Raw genomic sequence first — 18,970 nt, forward strand, 5'->3', positions numbered from 1 at the left:
CCAGATCCATCCGTGAGGGATGCCTTAATGAGAAGGGCTGATTTAATTATTTACATATTTAAAACAGGGGTGAAATGCTCCCGGTTCGGACCGGATCGCCTGATCCGGTAGTAATGGCGGCGGGTGGTTTGGAGAACCGGTAGCAAAAATCCCTGCCACCTCAGTTGGCTTAACAACCATGATCCAAAGACGTTGTAAAATCAAGGGCAACTTAATTAACAACCGCCAACTGAGCATTGGAAATTCTAGTCGTAATGGTGGTCCTAAGTCAAGGACTACCTGCATAGCAATTAGCCACCCACAGTTAAATCGGGGGTTGTAGAGACCACTCCCCTCTGGCCACTGTGGGTAACCCTGGGGGACAGCCTTGAGAAAGATAGGTCTGGAATGTGCTCCTGTCTGTGGCTGCCGTGTTGCTTCGTCAGTTTACACCCTGAGCAATTTAACAGATTAATAGAGTTGGAAGGGACCTTGTGCTGTAGGTCATCTAGTCCAACCCCCTGCCTAAGCAGAAAATCCTGCACCATTTCTGACAAACGTCAGTCCAGTCTCTTCTTGAAAGCCTCCAGTGATGAAGCTCCCACAACTTCTGAAGGCAACGTCTGTTCCACAGGTTGATTCTTCTCACGGTCAGAAAATCCCTCCTTAGTTCTAGGTTGAATTTAGATACTTTGGTTACAATTTTTCCTTTAGTGTGTGTGTATGGGGAGAGGGGGGGGGAATAGTGTATTTTAATTAAATTAGGTGTAGGAAGAAAAGTCCTTCTGGGTTCAGCTCCAAGTGGGGAAAAAGACACTGGAAGCATGGAGACTGTTTGGAAAGATGGTTTAATGGTGGACAGGATCACATGGTTTGAGTTCCTGAACAGAAAAGGGGCGAGATGCAGTGAGTCCCTGGATTTTATGCCCTCTCTGGCTTTGAACTTCCTGGGATCCAGAAAGAGTATCCTGATTGGTTGTCAGACTCCCAGGGGGTGGGGGTCTTAGCTAGCCTTGCTGGCAGATGTAATCTTCCCAGGTGCCATGTGGTGAGTTTCTGTTGCTAGATGGGTCCTATTGTGTTAGTTTCTGTGGCTAGATGGGTCCTATTGTGTTAGTTTCTGTTGCTAGATGGGTCCTATTGTGTTGCAGATGATGGTCCATTGACAAAGATTGAGTTTCTGCCTCTGGCCCATTGACAAAGGGGGGTGGGCAAGAAGATGGGAGCTGCTTCATCTTTAAAACATGCTTCTCCATTTCTCATCCAGGGAAACATAATATTCTGCCTTTTTAATATTTCCCAAAATATTTCATTCTTCTAGGAAAGGGGTGGGTGCTAACTTCTTACATAGGGTTGTGCCATTTTGTCCTCCTGGCTGACAGCTGCACAACAAACCAATTGTAAACCGGGAGGTAATTCTGCCATTCCTGATGGACAATATTTATTCTGTTGTGCTGTTATCTCCCTTTCCATCTCTCTGCCTTTTGGAGCAGGTCTGTTTGGAGGGCAGTAGACTTTTTGCAGTTGACTTCCTGTGTTTTAATTTCTGTCAGCAGCCTCCGTAGACTATTGTCTGTACTAGCTTAAATATTTCTGAGTTATGTAAGACATTGGAAAGCAGGCTTCCTTCTGTTTCAAATGTTGTGATTTCACTGTTAGATAACAGGAATCTTTTCTGAAATAATCCTCAGATAACCCAAATAGGAGATGGGTGGCAATGCCTGCTTTTTACTGGTAATCCTTCGCTTGGGGCTACAATTGGGACTGGGATTTCAGTCGCTAAGCAATGCAGTCATTAAGCAAATCCTCCTGGGACAGGACTCAATTTCACAATCATTTTTTAACACTATCGTTAAGCCAATGGCCAAGTCGTTAAGCCAAGCTGATTTCTCCAGTTGGGGAATGTCACAAATTGTGATCAGCGGATGGCTTCCCTTTAAACATAAACCGTATCTAAAGTGATAGATAGATAGATAGATAGATAGATAGATAGATAGATAGATAGATAATAAATAGATGATAGATGATTGATTGATAGATAGATGATAGATGATAGATAGATAGATAGATAGATAGATAGATAGATAGATAGATAGATAGACAAATAGATGATTGATGATTGATAGATGATAGATAGATGATAGATGATAGATAGATAGATAGATAAATTAGATAGATAGATAGATAGATGATCGATGATAGATAGATAGATAGATAGATAAACAAATAGATGATAGATGATTGATAGATGATAGATGATTGATAGATGATAGATAGATGATAGGTAGATAGATAGATGATTGATAGATGATAGATAGATAGATGATTGATAGATGATAGATAGATAGATGATAGATGATATAGATGATAGATGATAGATGATAGATAGATAAATTAGTTAGATAGATAGATAGATATAGATGATAGATAGATAGATGATAGATAGATAGATGATTGATAGATGATAGATAGATAGATAGATAGATGATAGATAATAGATAGATGATAGATGATAGATAGATAAATTAGATAGATAGATAGATGATAGATAGATAGATAGATAGATAGATAGATAGATAGATAGATAGATAGATAGATAGATAGATAGAGGTAGTCCTCAGGTTATGACTGTTTAACTATTGTCTGAAGTTAGAACTGTCTTGAAAAACATCGCTTATGAGCTGTCCTTAAAGTCCTGACTGCTGCCCCCAGTCACGTGACCACAATTCATGTGACTGCAGAATCTGAGAGTCACATGATCACATTTTCCAACCTTTCTCCAATTGGAGAAGTCAGATTGGCTTAACGACATGGTCGTTTGCTGAACGGCGGTGTTCAAACCAGTTCTAAAATTGGGTCTGGTGCAGTGGTGGGTTTCAAAATTTTTTACTACCGGTTCTGTGGGTGTGGCTTGGTGGGCGAGGCTTGGTGGGTGTGGCAGGGACAGGATACTGTAAAATCTCCATTCCCTCCCCACTCCAGGGGAAGGTTACTGCAAAATCCCCATTTCCTCCCGATCAGCTGGGACTCGGGAGACAGAGGATACATGGGGGCGGGGCCAGTCAGAATTTTTACTACCGGTTCTCTGAACTCCTCAAAATTTCCGCTACCGGTTCTCCAGGACTGGTCAGAACCTGCTGAAACCCACCTCTGATCTGGTGACCGGTCCCATGAGGACTTGCTTAATGACTGCATTGCTTAGCAACTAACATTCCAGTCCCAATTGTAGTCGTAGGTCAGAGGCCACCGTAAAGATGATAACAGACACCACCGTTTCCTATTTTGAGTTATCTGAGGATTATTTTAGAAAGATTCCTGTTATCTAACAGTAAAATTTGAGCTTAATTTGATTCCGATGATAGCTATAAAAAGCATTTCATGCTTAAGGTGCCCACCCCAAACCATAGTTTGATTAATTGCAGTTTGACTGGGGCTGTCTCCTGACAATTGATTATGTGCCATCAATTGCTATCAACTCTTAATCACCATAATAGAAAGATTTTCTCCATGGCCAGTCTTCTAACACTAATATATTTTTTTTAATATTTTAATATTAAAAACTAGGCTAGGTTAAATAAAGGAACTCTATTATGACTTAAGTATCATATATAAAATAAATATTTGTCTCCAAATCTGAAGAATAAGAGGCTAGACAAGCGGGGAGGTTCATTTACACAGCATATATCTGGCCTAAGAAATAATTTTGTTTTACTCAAAAGAGCCCTTTCCCTATTAGCAACTCTTCCTTTAATTGAATTTAGTATGTCTATGCAGAAGGAATACTTAAACTTTAAAATATGTGATCAGAATATCATTAGAGCTCAGAAACGGAGTTTGGAGCACGTTTACCCAGAATTAGCAAAAATTTCATTTAGTTGACCCAGTGCTCCACATTTGTTCATCTCACTTAAGCTAGGTTCATATTATTTATTTATTTATTTATTTTATTTTATTTTATTTTTCAATTTATATACCGCCCTTCTCCCTGAGGACTCAGGGCGGTGCACAGCCAGAATTAAAAACATGAAATACAAATATTAAAAACAATTAAAATCTATATAAATTTGGCCCAAAATTTAAAACATGCTAAGATCAAACACAGGCAATTTTCTAATTCGGAATGTCATGTGAATACAATCCAGTACATTCAGTTGAGTTACGCACAAATATTTAGAGAATTAAATTGCACAAGTTGCATTCCAAGCGTTTATTTATTTATTTGATTTAGAAACCACCCTTCTGCTGATTGAGAGACTCTGGGTGGTGGACAAGGAATTTATACAGGTATTTTCCCCTAGACTGCCTTTTAAAATGAAGCAAGAAAAATGTAGCCATTTCACAGGTGTATAGGTTCTTGAGAACATGTTACATACTTCATGACTGAGGCATGACTCTTTGATAAATCTAGGTTTGTCAATTCTGTCAAGCTTAGTGATTTATTGATAGAAGAGAATATTTACAGTGGTAAATATGTAGAATAGTACAGTGGTCTAAGGCACCCTGTTATTAAGCTGGTTATTAAGACCAGCTGCCTGCAATTACTGCAGGTTTGAATCTCGCCAAGGTTCAAGGTTGACTCAGCCTTCCATCCTTTCTAAGGTAGGTAAATTGAGGACCCAGTTGTGTGGGCAATAAGCTGACTTTGTATAAATGTACAAAAGGATGAAGGCTATTGCTTAGCGCATTGTAAGCCGCTCTGAGTCTCCGGAGAAGGGCGGCATATAAATCAAATTAAAAAAAAAAAATTGTAGTTCAGGGTTGAATTGGGTCTTTGGAGTTCTCTGAACTTGGTGGTTTTCTTGCAGATGTCTTATTACCCAGTTAGGTAATATCATCAGTGCTAGAAGGGAGTGGGGTTTGCTCTCTGTTTTTATGCAATGGATTGCATTTGCCAGTGTTGTTGGGAATGTTCTTGACGGTTCCTTGATTAGAGGAACAAAACAAAAGCTGTGGTTTTGTTAGGCACCCTTCCAACACTGATGATGTTACCAAATTGGGTGATGAAATGTCTACAAGAAGCTCAGAGAGACCAAAGACCCCCCCACCCCAACGATTTATGCATGTTTGCACCAGGTTGGAGGGCAATGGATGGGTCGTAGCAGCCTCCTAGCTTATTAATTTCAACCCCATTCCCCAGTTTTCATTCCTCCTTGTGCCTCGTTCTCTCCGATACCTTCGTGCCTGACAAAGCAGGCCTCGGCTTGGGGAAAAAAAAAACAGCCGCCGTCCACGTTACTTAAGAATTATTTTGACCTATGTCACAATTACGCTTCCATTCAAGACTCCAGACTGAAGTTAAAGCCGCCAGGAACTTTTCATACCAGAGTTTTAAGCACCTGCTCCAAGGAGCAAATCAGCCAAATCATGCAAGTGGCAAAGCAGGCTTTATGTGTGTGTCGGGGTGTGTGTGTGTGTGTTCCCCCTTCTGTGACCCTTTCCCACAAGGAAGTTCAGAAGCCTATAAGTCAGCTGCCTGTGCCTTGAAGCTTTCATTTCAGCTCAATGCAGGAGGAGCATTGAACAGCAGTTCCTTCGCCTTCTTGGTGGCTGACTCAAAAGCCTCTTTGGACAGCTTGGCAGCTTCGAAAAGCCAAGCCCAAACTTATTTTTTATTTTTTGTTAAAAAAAGACCCTCCGAACTGGAGGATCCCACATCTCCCCCAATCGAGTAATCCAAGGATCCTTTTGCTATGGAGAGAGAGATCCCAGTCTTGCGAATTAGGTGAGAAAGGGGGAGAAAAGGGGAAGGAGGGATGTTGCAGAATGCAGCTTGAGAGCGGAGCTGGCCATTGGAGGGGGGGAAGGAGGGAAGGGATGGATGGAAGGAGGGAGGGAGGGAGGGAGGGAGGGAGGGAGGGGGGGAAACGGGGTGCTGGAAGTTGGAGGGGGACATGTTGGCCTCTGTGATTGGCTTGCAAAAGGTGTGCAGTGAGGTAGATGCGGGTACTCTGACGCTGGCTGACGCTGCATTGCATCAGCGATTGGGCCCGCCGAGCGGCTCAGAGGGATTGCTGATCTGAACAGGAAGAGAGCGCAGGAACAAGCTTATTTTTGGTTATGCGTTAGGGTGTGTGTGTGCGTGTGTGTGTGTGGTGGGAGGGGGGGTGCAACTAAGCCTCCGTGAGGACAAGAGGTGGGAGTCATGTGATCTGGATGTGCTGGGTCACAGCAGCTGAGACAGGCTGCCAAAAAAAACGGTGGTCCTGTGGTGCTTGGGTCTTGATTCGCCTCCCCTACCCACTACCCGTTCCTTGAAGGGCTTTAGAGATGGCTGAAGAGTTTTGGGGATTTTCTGTGCTGAGATTGCCAAAAAAAAAAAGGGAGGAGGGTGGGGATGAGAAGAACAGGGCAAAGTTAACCACGGCATGGGTTGTATGTGCATTGGGAGGAGGAGGAGGGGGCTTAGAAGAAAGCAACTGGACAGGCTGCCCCGTGGTTGAGGCCAGAGTGTCCGCTCAGTTGCAAGAAAAGCAAGGGGCTCTGGGGTCTACGGAAGCCCAGTGAATCTCAGAGAGCGACTTAGAAAGCTTAGAAAGGGGGTTCCAGATGGACAGGAGCTGAGAGCGGAGACCCCCCCCCACCTCCCACCTGCCTAAGGATTGCTTCCACTGTGGGGTGACCACAGCTGGCTTTCGCACAAGCAAAAGGCAGCCCTTTCCTTCGTTGTGGCATCGCTGTGCAAATCCTGCCGTTGCGATGGCCTCCTCGTGGCTTAGTGCAGGAGACGGTTATAAGGGTCGGTCTGATGATCCCCTTCCTTGGGATCTGATGAACCATTTTTTTATTTCCCCCCCCCCCCACGAAAGGGTGTTTTTGTTTTTTAACTCGTATCAGGCTCGGGACAAGGAACTTGGTTCGAATTTACTCAGCTTTTCTCCAGGACAGTCATCCTGCCAAGGCTGCCATTGGTTATGTAACTGTCTGCATGCACTGTTTGCTGTTGTTGTTTTTACTGGATTGCTTTTTGTTCCTGCCGGAGAAGGAGTGCAGTTCCAAGATTTCAGGATTTTTATTTATTTATTTAGGGCAGAGGGTTATTAGCCGTTCCTGGGGGGTTTCTTCATATATTCGAAAATACGAGCAGCCCAATAGCCATTCCTCTAGGACTCCTGTCCTTTCCGTTGAGCAAGCTGAGCTCTCCCACTCCAGCATTTTCATCCCCAAGGACCTCGGCTACAAGGCATGGGGTCCTACACAAATTTGGAAGAACAACCTGCTTCAGACCGAAGGACTGGATAGTACAGGGTCGTCCTCGACTGACGACCACGACTGAGGCCAAACTTTCCATCGCTAAGTGAGACCTTGGTTAAAGAGAGCTTTCCTCCCCCCGTCCCATTTTACAACCTCTCTTGCCACCGCTGTTAAGTGAATCACCGCAGTTGTGTTAGTGTAACATGGTTGTTGAGTGACACTGGCTTCCCTCCATCGACTTGTCGTTAAACCCCCAACCATCATAAAATGTGAATCAACGGCCGAGTGTTTGGATTTTGAACCAGCGGCCACAAGAGAGGCCGCCACGGTCGTTAAGTGTGGAAAAAACCGGTCACAAGTCAATCCCTTGTTGCAGCGCTGTTGTAACTCTGAAACCGTCACGGCGTTGTAAATCGAGGATTACCCACTAGCACCGTGTTTCCCCGAAAATAAGACCTTGTCTTATATTTTTTTGAACCCTGAAATAAGCGCTTGGCCTTATTGCCATGCGCTCAAAAGCCTGATTGGGCTTATTATCAGGGGAGGTCTTATTTTTTGGGAAACAGGATATTTATCTATCTATCTCTATCATCTCTATTTATTTATTTATATCTATTTGTCTCTGTCTCTTATCTGTCTCTAGTTATCTATCTATCTATCTATCTATCTATCTATCTATCTATCTATCTATCTACCGTGTTCCCCTGAAAATAAGACCCTGTCTTATATTTTTTTTGAACCCTGAAATAAGCGCTTGGCCTTACTGCCATGCGTTCAAAAGCCCAGTGGTGTTTATTAACAGGGGATGTCTTATTTTGGGGAAAACAGGGTATCTATCTATCTATCTATCTATCTATCTATCTATCTATCTATCTATCTATCTATCTCTATCATCTATATTTATTTATTTATATCTATTTGTCTCTGTCTCTTATCTGTCTCTATCTATCTATCTATCTATCTATCTATCTATCTATCTATCTATCTATCTACCATGTTCCCCTGAAAATAAGACCCTGTCTTATATTTTTTTGAACCCTGAAATAAGCGCTTGGCCTTATTGCCATGCGCTCAAAAGCCCAATTGGGTTTATTAACAGGGGATGTCTTATTTTGGGGAAAACAGGGTATCTATCTATCTATCTATCTATCTATCTATCTATCTATCTATCATCTATATTTATTTATTTATATCTATTTGTCTCTGTCTCTTATCTGTCTCTATCTATCTATCTATATCTATCTATCTATCATCTATCATTATCTATTTTCCTTTTATCTATCTATCTATCTATCTATCTATCTATCTATCTATCTATCTATCTATCTATATCTACCGTGTTCCCCTGAAAATAAGACCCTGTCTTATATTTTTTTTTGAACCCTGAAATAAGCATTTGGCCTTATTGCCATGCGTTCAAAAGCCCAATTGGGTTTATTAACAGGGGATGTCTTATTTTGGGGAAAACAGGGTATCTCTCTATCATCTCTCTCTCTCTCTCTCTCTCTCTCTCTCTCATCTATATTTATTTATTTATATCTATTTGTCTCTGTCTCTTATCTATCTATCTATCTATCTATCTACCGTGTTCCCCTGAAAATAAGACCCTGTCTTATATTTTTTTTTAACCCTGAAATAAGCGCTTGGCCTTATTGCCATGCGTTCAAAAGCCCAGTGGTGTTTATTAACAGGGGATGTTTTATTTTGGGGAAAACAGGGTATCTCTCTATCATCTCTCTCTCTCTCTCTCTCTCTCTCTCTCATCTATATTTATTTATTTATATCTATTTGTCTCTGTCTCTTATCTGTCTCTATCTATCTATCTATCTATCTATCTATCTATCTCTATCATCTATATTTATTTATTTATATCTATTTGTCTCTGTCTCTTATCTATCTATCTATCTATCTATCTATCTATCTATCTATCTATCTATCATCTATCATTATCTATTTCCTATCTATCTATCTATCTATCTATCTATCTATCTATCTATCTATCTATCTATCTATCTATCTCTACCGTGTTCCCCTGAAAATAAGACCCTGTCTTATATTTTTTTGAACCCTGAAATAAGCATTTGGCCTTATTGCCATGCGTTCAAAAGCCCAATTGGGGGATGTCTTATTTTGGGGGGGAAACAGGGCAGCAGCTGAGCACACCTTCCAAATGCTTAAGCATCCCTAACACTTTCCCAATGCTTCCTGGATGGAAACAGAAGGGAAAACTCGCCTCTTTAGTGTCCTTTAAAAAAAAAAAAAATCCACTTTCTCCCCCCTCCTCTTCCCTCCCACTTCATCTCACCCATAGATCATAGGGGCCCAATACCCACATCCTCCAGGTTAAAAAAATCACCCTTTGAAAGATTCCTCCGGGCGAGCTGCCCGCCTAGGAGCGTTTGATGCTTATCGGAATCTTTCCGCGGAGAGCAGCATCGTTGCCTCTTTTTTTTTTTTTAATTTGATTTATATGCCGCCCTTCTCCGGAGACTCAGGGCGGCTTACAATGCGTTAAGCAATAGCCTTCATTCTTTTGTATGTTTTATACAAAGTCAGCTTATTGCCCCCACAAACCGGGTCCTCATTTTACCTACCTTTGAAAGGATGGAAGGCTGAGTCAACCTTGACCCTGGGGAAGATTCGAACTTACCGTAATTGCAGACAGCTGGATGTTAATCACAATGCTATCAGTCCGCTGAGCTATCCAGGCTTCCTTTTAACCAGGAAGACCCGGCTTTGCTGGCTCTGCGCCCCCCCCCCCCACCACTCATTCCCCACTCCATCCCTTTGGCTTTGCTGGCTTCTCAGCCAATCATCAGCCCCTGGCTTTGGGGTGGGGGGAATGCAAGGCGGAGCTTTGCCACTGCGCTCCTGGGTGTTCCTCCTCCCACACCCCACATCCCTCCTCCTCCCCCCCTCTTTTTTTTTTTTTTTTTTTTTGTGAATGAAAATAAGCACTTGGGCGCGTCCCAGCCTAGGACTGCGGCTCGCGCCCTCCCTCCCTCCGCTCAGTTGCTCCGCAACTCGAAGCCAGGGAGGAGGCAGGCAAGGAGACGCCTCGCTGGGTCAGGCAAGGAAAGGCAAGGAAAGGGTTGGTTGGGTGGGGGAAGAAGAAGCCAGGCAGAAGTGGAAGAGCCGAGTCTTCTTCCCGCGTGCAGCAGAAGATGCTGCTGGCCGGCGGAGCTTTGCAAAGGGCTCCTCCAGTTTCTCCGGAGCCGGCGTGGAATCGGATCCCTGAGCAGCAGCAGCGTCTGAGCCGGGGAGTCTGAGCTTCCTTGCAGCGGCCTCGGAAAGGAGAAGGAGAGAAAAGAAGGAGGAGGAGAAAAAAGAAGAAGGAGAGAAAAAGAAGGAGGAGGAGAAAAAAGAAGAAGGAGAGAAAAAGAAGGAGGAGAAAAAAGGAGAAGGAGAGAAAAGGAGGAGAGAAAAAGAAGGAGGAGAGAAAAAGAAGGAGGAGAGAAAAAGAAAGAAGGAGAAAAAAGAAGGAGAAGAGGAGGCCGAGCCCAGCGCTCGCCATCGCCATCAGCATCATGTCTCCAGGGAAGAGCTGGGCTCGTCTTCCCACCGTCAGTAATTGCCCTTTCAGACGTGTCGGTGTAAGTAAAAGCCTGCCGGCTGGGTCTCTCCCCGGAGAGTCCGAGTCCGAGCCATTCCGCGGGGCTTCTGCTTAGCCAAGAGTACTTGAACCGAAGGCTGATTGACAGGGCATGCGGGAGGGGGGCAGAAAGAGAGAGAGAGAGAGAGAGAGAGAGAGAGAGAGAGCAGCAAAAGGACAAGATGGGGAGGGGGGGCAAGGGAGAGGGGGGGTGCTGGGAAGGCTCCCTTTGGATCCCAGCCCTGTCACTCTGCGCGCAGCCTCGCGCGCGCGCCCTCCTCTTGCGCGACTCGGTGCCAGCTTGGTATTTTTTTTTTCCCCCTGCCCTCCGGCGCCCCGCACTGCTGGAGTGGAACGGTCCTCTGGAGTGGGGGGTGAGGGGAAGGGAAGGGAAGAAGGGAAGGGGAGACGCTGCCCCTTTGAGCCCTCCCGTGGGCTGCCACGCACCCGCCGACAGCAGGCGTTGCACACTTGGCATGGGTGCCCGTACCCACAAGGGAAAAAAAGAGAGCGGCGTCCTGGGGATGGGGTGGCGGGGTGGGGTGGGGTAGGAAAGGAGACACGCGGGGCGGTGAAAGTTGTTTACAAAACCAAGGGAGAGTCCCCCACCCCCAGAGGCGCATCTCCGGACAATCGTTGCAAGAAAGAAAGAAAGAAAGAAAGAAAGAAAGAAAGAAAGAAAGAAAGAAAGAAAGAAAGAAAGAAAGAAAGAAAGAAAGAAAGAAAGAAAGAAAGAGGGAGGGAGAAGAAAGAAAGGAAGAAAGAAAGAGAGAGAGAGGGAAGGAAGGAAGGAAGGAAGAGAGAGGGAAGGAAGGAAGGAAGAGAGAGGGAAGGAAGGAACAAAGAGAGAGGTGGGAGAGGGAAGGAAGAGAGAGAGAGAGAAAGGGAAGGAAGAAAGAGAGAGAGAGAAAGGGAAGGAAGGAAGGAAGGAAGAGGGGGGAAGAGGGAAGGAAGGAAGAAAGAGAGAGAGAAAGGGAAGGAAGGAAAGAAAGAAGAGAGAGAGGTGGGAGAGGGAAGAAAGGAAGGAAGGAAGAGAGAGAGGGAAAGAAGAAAGAAAGAGAGAGGGGGAAGGAAGGAAGGAAGGAAGAGAGAGGGGGAGAGGGAAGGAAGGAAGGAAGAGAGAGAAAGGGAAGGAAGGAAAGAAGGAAGAGAGGGGGGGGGAGAGGGAAGAAAGGAAGGAAGGAAGAGAGAGAGAGAGGGAAGGAAGGAAGGAAGGAAGAAAGAGGGGGAAGGAAGGAAGGAAGGAAGAGAGAGGGGGGGAGAGGGAAGGAAGGAAGGAAGGAAGGAAGGAAGGAAGGAAGGAAGGAAGGAAGGAAGGAAGGAAGAAAGAAAGAGCTTGCACTTCGTCCGGGGGAGAGTTTTTTCCTTTGCCTTCGTGGGGGTGATCTGGTTTGAACCAGGAAACCGTGCAGCCTTCCAGCTTGCAAGTTTGAGGTGCTTGGCGTGGTAGAAGAAACGTTGCAGGACACTTCGAGAGCCGTGTGTGTGTGTGTGTGTGTGTGTGTGGATGTGCAAAACAAGACGCACACGTTTCTGTTTGTTTTGCAAAACGGGTTGCTTCCCCACCCCCCACCCCACTCCCCAACAGTCTGCATGGTGGTGTGTTATAATAATCAAGCCAAGCTTTGGGCCGGAAATGTTTTCAGATTTCTTTTGGCCCTGCTTCTTCCTTGCACCTGGGTGGGATGCTCAGTACATCGAGATGTTTGCCCCATCCTTCCTTCCAGGATGCCCTTTAGCAGAAGAATCCAGATCCTGTTTTGGCTTCGACTGTTGTTATTACTAGTTCTTAACAAATCATTATACGGGGGGCGGGGGGAGATATGCGTTTCTTTCTTTTTTTAAAAAAAAATAAATAATCATAACAATCATCAGACATTCCTGTAAAATGATGGGAGGGATTTTTGAGCTCTTCCCGTTGCTAGGAAACGAGTTAGGCTCCCCTGGTGATTCTCTGGTCTCCTTGGCAACAGAAGACAGGGGCGGCTTGCGAGGATTTTTTCTCTTTAAGAGATAGGGAGGCAGATTGGAAGGCTGGAATTCTAGTAAGCAGACGTCACCGAGGAGAAGCAGGGAGGAGTGACGAGCAGCGACAGATGCTGGAATTACGGAGAAGGGGGCAAACGAGAGCAAACCTGAGTCTGAAAGGGAGAAGGGTTAAGGCTAAGGCAAGCCTGGAAAGGGGGGGGGTGATGGGTTGGGAGACACTGGAGCATCTGAGTGTCATCATTGCAGATCCTGGAGAACAAAGCAGGTTGTGAATTAGGCTGCCCTGGGACAAAAGAGCTACTAAAAATAGACACTCAGTAGGGTTGAAAAGGAAGAGAGCAGAAGGATGGCTTTGGTTATCTCTCCTCCCTGCAATCCCAAGAGGTTTTTGCATATGCAAAAAAACCTGCGTGAGCTGCATTGGCTTCCAGTGGTCTTCCAGGTGCGCTTCAAGGTGTTGGTCACCACCTTTAAAGCGCTCCATGGCATGGGACCTGGGTATTTGCGGGACCTCCTTCTGCCGCCGATAGCCTCCCACCGACCAGTACGCTCCCACAGAGAGGGACTCCTCAGGGTGCCGTCAGCCAGGCAATGTCGGCTGGCGACCCCCCGGGGGAGGGCCTTCTCTGTGGCAGCTCCTGCCCTCTGGAACGATTTGCCCCCGGAGATACGAAGGATATCGGATATCGCCGTGCCCTAAAAACTTTTCTTTCCCATCAAGCAGGGCTGGCGTGAAACCCTCCCCCCCCTTTTTTTTTTTTTTTAGCTTTTTAAATTGTCAATGGGTTTTAGTTTGAATGTTTTCAATTTTGGGCCAAAGTCATGAAATTCTTTTAAAAAATTTTTAATTTTGTATTGGTATGTGTTTTAGTTCTGGCTGTGCACCGTCCTGAGTCCGCTAGGAGAAGGGCGGGATACAAATTGAAATAAATAAATAAATAAATAAATAAATAAATAAATAAATAAATAAATAAATAAATAAGTAAGTAAGTAAGTAAGTAAGTAAGTAAGTAAGTAAGTAAGTAAGTAAATATATATATATATTATACAGTATGTGCGAAGAAAGAATATAGGATGAATAGTTGCAGGGAGGGAGAGTTTGGTCCAGAGGGGGTAGCTTTGGTCTGGGCGTTGAATTGATTGTCCCTTGTTTATATAGCATGTGGCTCTGAGCGAGCCAGTCTCCTGAGCCAGCTGCTGGAATTCCACCTGGAATTTTGCTTCCTTGTATTTTCTTTCCAACAACCTTAAATAGAACAACAGAGTTGGAAGGGGTCTTGGAAGTCTTCTAATCCAACCCCCCCCCGTCCAAGCGGGAGACCCTATACTAGGGATGGCTAACCTTTTTGCCGACACGTGCCAAAAGCGGGCGGAGTGGAGGGGATTGCGTGCACGTGTGCCCACATCCATAATTCAAGGAGCCTTGATAGTACAGTGGTCTAAAGCACCCTGTTATTAAGACCAGCTGCCTGCAATTACTGCAGGTTCGAATCTCGCCAGGCTCAAGGTTGACTCAGCCTTCCATCCTTTCTGAGGTAGGTAAAATGAGGACCCAGTTTGTGGGGGCAATAAGCTGACTTTGTATAAATATACAAAAGAATGAAGGCTATTGCTTAGCGCATTGTAAGCCGCCCTGAGTCTCCGGAGAAGGGCGGCATATAAATCAAATTAAAGAAAAAAAACACGCCCCATCCCCCACGCATGCACGCGTGACCCCGCCCCCGCTTTTGGCACATGATGGCACGGTGGGCCCGATAGACCCATTTTTTTGCCCTCCCCAGGCTCCAGGGGTTTTCTAGGAGCCTGGGGAGGGCGAAAACGGCCTTCCCCACACCATCCCCACACCCTGCCCGGAGGCCCTCCGGAGGCTCGGAAACAGCCCGTTTCCCGACTTCCGGTGGGCCCAGAAGGCCTGAAAATCAGCTGGCCAGTGCGTACATGCGTGCTGGATTGAGGTAGGGCAACGCTCGTATACCCACAGATATGGCTGCGTGTGCCACCTGTGGCACCTGTGCCATAAGTTCGCCATAACGGCCCTATACCATTTCAGTCAAACAGCGGTCCAGTTTCTACTTAAAACGCCTCCGGAGATTAGAGCAGCCACAACTTCTGAAGGCGAGACGGTTCCACCGGTTACTGTAATTCTTCTCGCTGTCAGGAAATTTCTCCTTAGTCCTAAATTGCTTCTCCCCTTGATTAGTTTCCATCCGTTACTTCTTGTCCCGCCTTCTGGTGCTTTGGAAAATAGCTCTGAGCCTCTCTTGTTTCCATCCCCTGGGCCCCTGCCTCTTGTATCTTTGGAGTGAGTTCTTCTTAACTCTTGCAACCCCGTGTAAGGATTTCCAAACAGGAATTACAAACTGGGTCCTGTTACTTTGGCCAAATGGCTTGGAGCTTTCCTTTAGCCTCAGTGTTAAAAAGGAAACAGTGGAGCAAAGTCTACCAAGGGATTCGGATAGATGCAAACATCCACCGTGCCACTATAAAATCATGATAACCTACTATAACCTACTATACCAAGATTCCAGACTGTATTCATCCCCTAGATATGAATTACTTGTGGGTTCCTTCCCTCCCTCCTCTTTTCTGCCTTTGAATCTGTGTGGATTCCTGGCAGGGTGGATTTGATTTAAATCGAGTAGATTTAAATCACGATTTAAATCATGATTTAAATCACTAGTAAAAAGGCTTGATTTAAATCAACTCGATTCAAATCATAATTTTTAAAGAGCAACTGTCATCTCTGCTCCTCCTTTGACCCACTGTTGACTCACCGATAGTCCCAGTGTTGCAGAATATACAGCCTCGTGCTACATAACTAAGCTCCATTTCATGCTGAATAAACTAAATTATTTATGTATCTTAAATAGAAAACTATCTTATGATAGATTTTTACCCCAAAAGTTTTTTATTAAAATAAATTCGATAAAAATCAAAAAAATCCAATTTAAATCAAAAAAATCCAATTTAAATCAAAAAAATCCAATTTAAATCAAAAAAATCTGATTTTTTTGATTTATTTTTTTTAAAAAATTATTGATTTTTATCCACCCTGATTCCTGGTGCCCACCTGGACAAGTCCCTGCAGTTTCCTTGGCAAGGTTTTAGTGAGGGGTTTTGCCATTACCTCCTTCCCAGGGCAGAGAGAAAGTGACTGGCCAAAGGTTATCCAGTCCCCCGAAGGTGGGACTAGAACTCACCATCCCTGGTTCCTAGCTTCATGCTTTAACCACTACACCAAACTGGTGGTTACTTGTTTATTGCCCCTGAATGAATGAATGCTTAATGCAAGCAAATGGTTCTTAATGGCCTCTCTATTGTATACTGTGTATTTACTCCGGATTAAAGGCATGGTGTTCCACTTTCCCTTATTTTATCTTCAGAATAGATCTGAGAGGTAGAGTAGATTGAATTGTCTGAGTTCACATAACCTGTTTTTTTCCCAGTTCTGGCTTAGTATATTGTGTGACCCAGGGGTGAAATCTAGCAGGTTCTGACAGGTTCTGCAGAACCGGTAGCGGAAATTTTGAGTAGTTCAGAGAACTGGCAAATACCACCTCTGGCTGGCCCCAGAGTGGGGTGGGAATGGGGATTTTGCAGTATCCTTCCCCTGGAGTGGGGTGGGAATGGAGATTTTGCAGTATCCTTCCCCTGCCACACCCACTAAGCCACACCACGCCCATCAAGCCATGCCCACAGAACCGGTAGTAAAAAAAAAAATCTGGATTTCACCACCGGAGTGACCCCATCCATGGTGGGGTTATATATGATGCCTTATAGACTGTGGTTTATTCAGTACCCGGTGATCACATAAACTATGGATTAAGTAGTAGGTACTGTATGAATCATGCCATATAGTACAGTAGCCTACAATTACCTTGCAACCTTTTGTGGCTCAGTGGGAATTTAACTTTGGTTTTCAATAGTTCTACTTCTACACATTATATTGTGCTTTATATACTGAGTATTAGAATTATACTTACTCCCTCAACCTCCCACTCCTGGAAAGGTTGGGTTGTGTAAATCCATGTGAAATCCTATAGAAATATGTTTGAACTGCTTTGGGACAATGCTACCTGCTAAGGTGAGATGTATGCTATATACAATTGCTTCTTAAGGACAACATAAATAGAACTGTAGTCTCAAAGTCCCTTAATTTTTTCAAAAAAGAAACTTGTTATCCTTATCAAACTCTTCTGGCTGCCAAGGTTGTGTACTGGGAACAATAAAGAAGGAAGCTAATAATACACCTTTTTTGTGTGTGCCTCAAATGGTGTGTGGTCTTATTTTTATCACAAAAACCGATTTTTTTAAATAAAATCAGTGGATACCTGACACTTTAGACCTATTTTGGGATGAATAAATCACACTCAGTTTTGCAAAAACCCGTGCGCTGAGAAACTGAAGGGTTTTTTTTTCCCCTGTGTAATTTTTTTATTTTGCTTTTCTTTTATCCACTGGATACATTTTCTAACAATAAGGAGGTTATTATTTTAGACCACCACCGTAATGGGTTGCTAATGCCACCTGCATCTGTCATTGCTCATTTATTTAAATACCTTTCCCCAAATTTGTCCTTTTGCTATGAAAAAGCACTCGGGACTCAAGTCTATATTACTTTGTTCGCGCCAACATTCTATGTTATACAATCGCCAACTTCCACAAGTAGCACTGAGTTTAATCTCCATGCTGATAAGCTATGACCTGGGTGGATTTGCATAATAACATGCTTAACTGGGTTATTGAATTGACCCTTTTATTGCTTATGATTAAAAACCCTCAAATTTTGAATTGTAAATCTGTTGAGTTCATAAACTTGTTGTTAGTTTTTGTTGATTGGGTTGGTCCCATCGCCTGGCTCTGCGAAATGCAGAGTTCCCCCGAAGCCCGGAGCAGCGGCGAGCTGGATAGGGAGCCACATTCTGCTTCCTCCCCAAGAGTAAAAAAAAACTCTGGGGAGTTCGCAGAGGGCTCTACCTGTTCTCGCTGGCTCTCTCTCATGTCTCCTCAAGGAGACGGAGTTTTTCGAGCCGTCTCTCAGCTGTAGAGACGGCTCTTACGGGCGACGAGGCTGGCGGTCCCGAAAGACCGTCTGGCGGTGACAGAAGCCAACCGGAAGCCCATAAACTTGTTGAGTTCAACCAATGAGCCCTTGCTAAATGTAAAAGGAAGTAAGCGTAGCATGTTACGTGCAGGCAGCCGTAAGATCTCTTAACACTTGCTGAAATGGTTGTGATAGGGATTATAGAAAGAATGCAGAGAAGAGCCCCAGAGATGATAAGAGGTCTGGAGGCCAAAGCATACCATCAGTGGTTGTTGGGAATGAGGTATGTCTACTCCAGGGGTCAGCAACCTGCGGCTCCGGAGCCGCATGTGGCTCTTTGGGCACTCTGCTGTGGCTCCCTGTCAGGTGATCCCACCATTGGCTGGCCCCACCCCTCGTCCTCCCCTCCCAGTCACTCCTCGCTTGGCCTGAGAAGGTAAGGGCGATGGTGGGGGATGGAGAAGCGATCAGGGCAGAGATACAGAGAGAGTGGGAGAGAGAGAGACATAGAGAGATACAGAGAGAGCGGGGGAGGGAGGGAGGGAGAGATACGTCAAAAGTGGTTCCCTGTCATTGCGTTTTTGTATTTACCAGATGAGCTCTTATTTTTGACCTGTAAGACTTACCGTAGCTTGCCAAGTTCTTATCTCTAAGCTAACTGCACATGTCCACATTCTTTCACTTTCTTCTATCTTTTTTTTTTTTTTTGTTCTCCGGCCAGGAGAGGTGGCCGGGAAAGCTGCCAAGATGTAACTAATTAGCTAGTAAGATGTTTTATTTTCTTTATAAGAAATAAATGAGTTTTTCTTAGAAAATATATCTTCGGGTTTATTTTCTTAAGGTATACTTGCAAGGAAAGGTCACGATCCATTCTTTAATTAAGGTGCAATTACCCCAAAGCAAAATGGGATTAATTGCCACTCTGACATTCCCGGTGTTTTTTAACAATTGGTTCTCTGCCTTAATGACCGGCTGGGTAGGCGTGGCTGGGGGGGGTGTCATGTGACTGGTGGAAGTGAGTGACATTGAGTTAGTCACGCCCACCCAGGTTTTGTGGCTCCCGGTGTTTTCTTTTCTGTGGGAAACAGGTCCAAATGGCTCTTCGAGTATTTAAGGTTGCAGACCCCTGGTTTAGTTTAATGAAGAGAAGGGCTGGGGTGACGCAATAGCAGTCT

At 44.7% G+C, this 18,970-nt stretch overlaps 1 protein-coding gene across 4 annotated transcripts in view; it reads left to right on the plus strand.

Annotated features, from left to right (window-relative positions):
• RHOBTB2 (Rho related BTB domain containing 2) overlaps nt 1–18,970 on the plus strand; it is a 57,567-nt gene that overhangs the window by 18,692 nt on the left and 19,905 nt on the right. The window contains exon 1 of one of the 4 annotated variants that reach the window (XM_060684893.2): nt 5,471–5,701. The exons of 2 other annotated variants lie outside the window; for them this stretch is intronic. In XM_060684893.2, the coding sequence (XP_060540876.1) occupies nt 5,670–5,701 (32 nt within the window). In that variant the 5' untranslated portion in view covers nt 5,471–5,669. Of the gene's footprint in view, nt 1–5,470; nt 5,702–10,089; nt 10,764–18,970 lie in introns of those variants that run through there. One more of the 4 variants, XM_060684894.2, reaches the window with a different exon arrangement.

The sequence above is a fragment of the Pantherophis guttatus genome, chromosome 9 (genome assembly GCF_059756535.1).
Source record: "Pantherophis guttatus breed Tessera chromosome 9, ASM5975653v1, whole genome shotgun sequence".
Classification (NCBI taxonomy): domain Eukaryota; kingdom Metazoa; phylum Chordata; class Lepidosauria; order Squamata; family Colubridae; genus Pantherophis; species Pantherophis guttatus.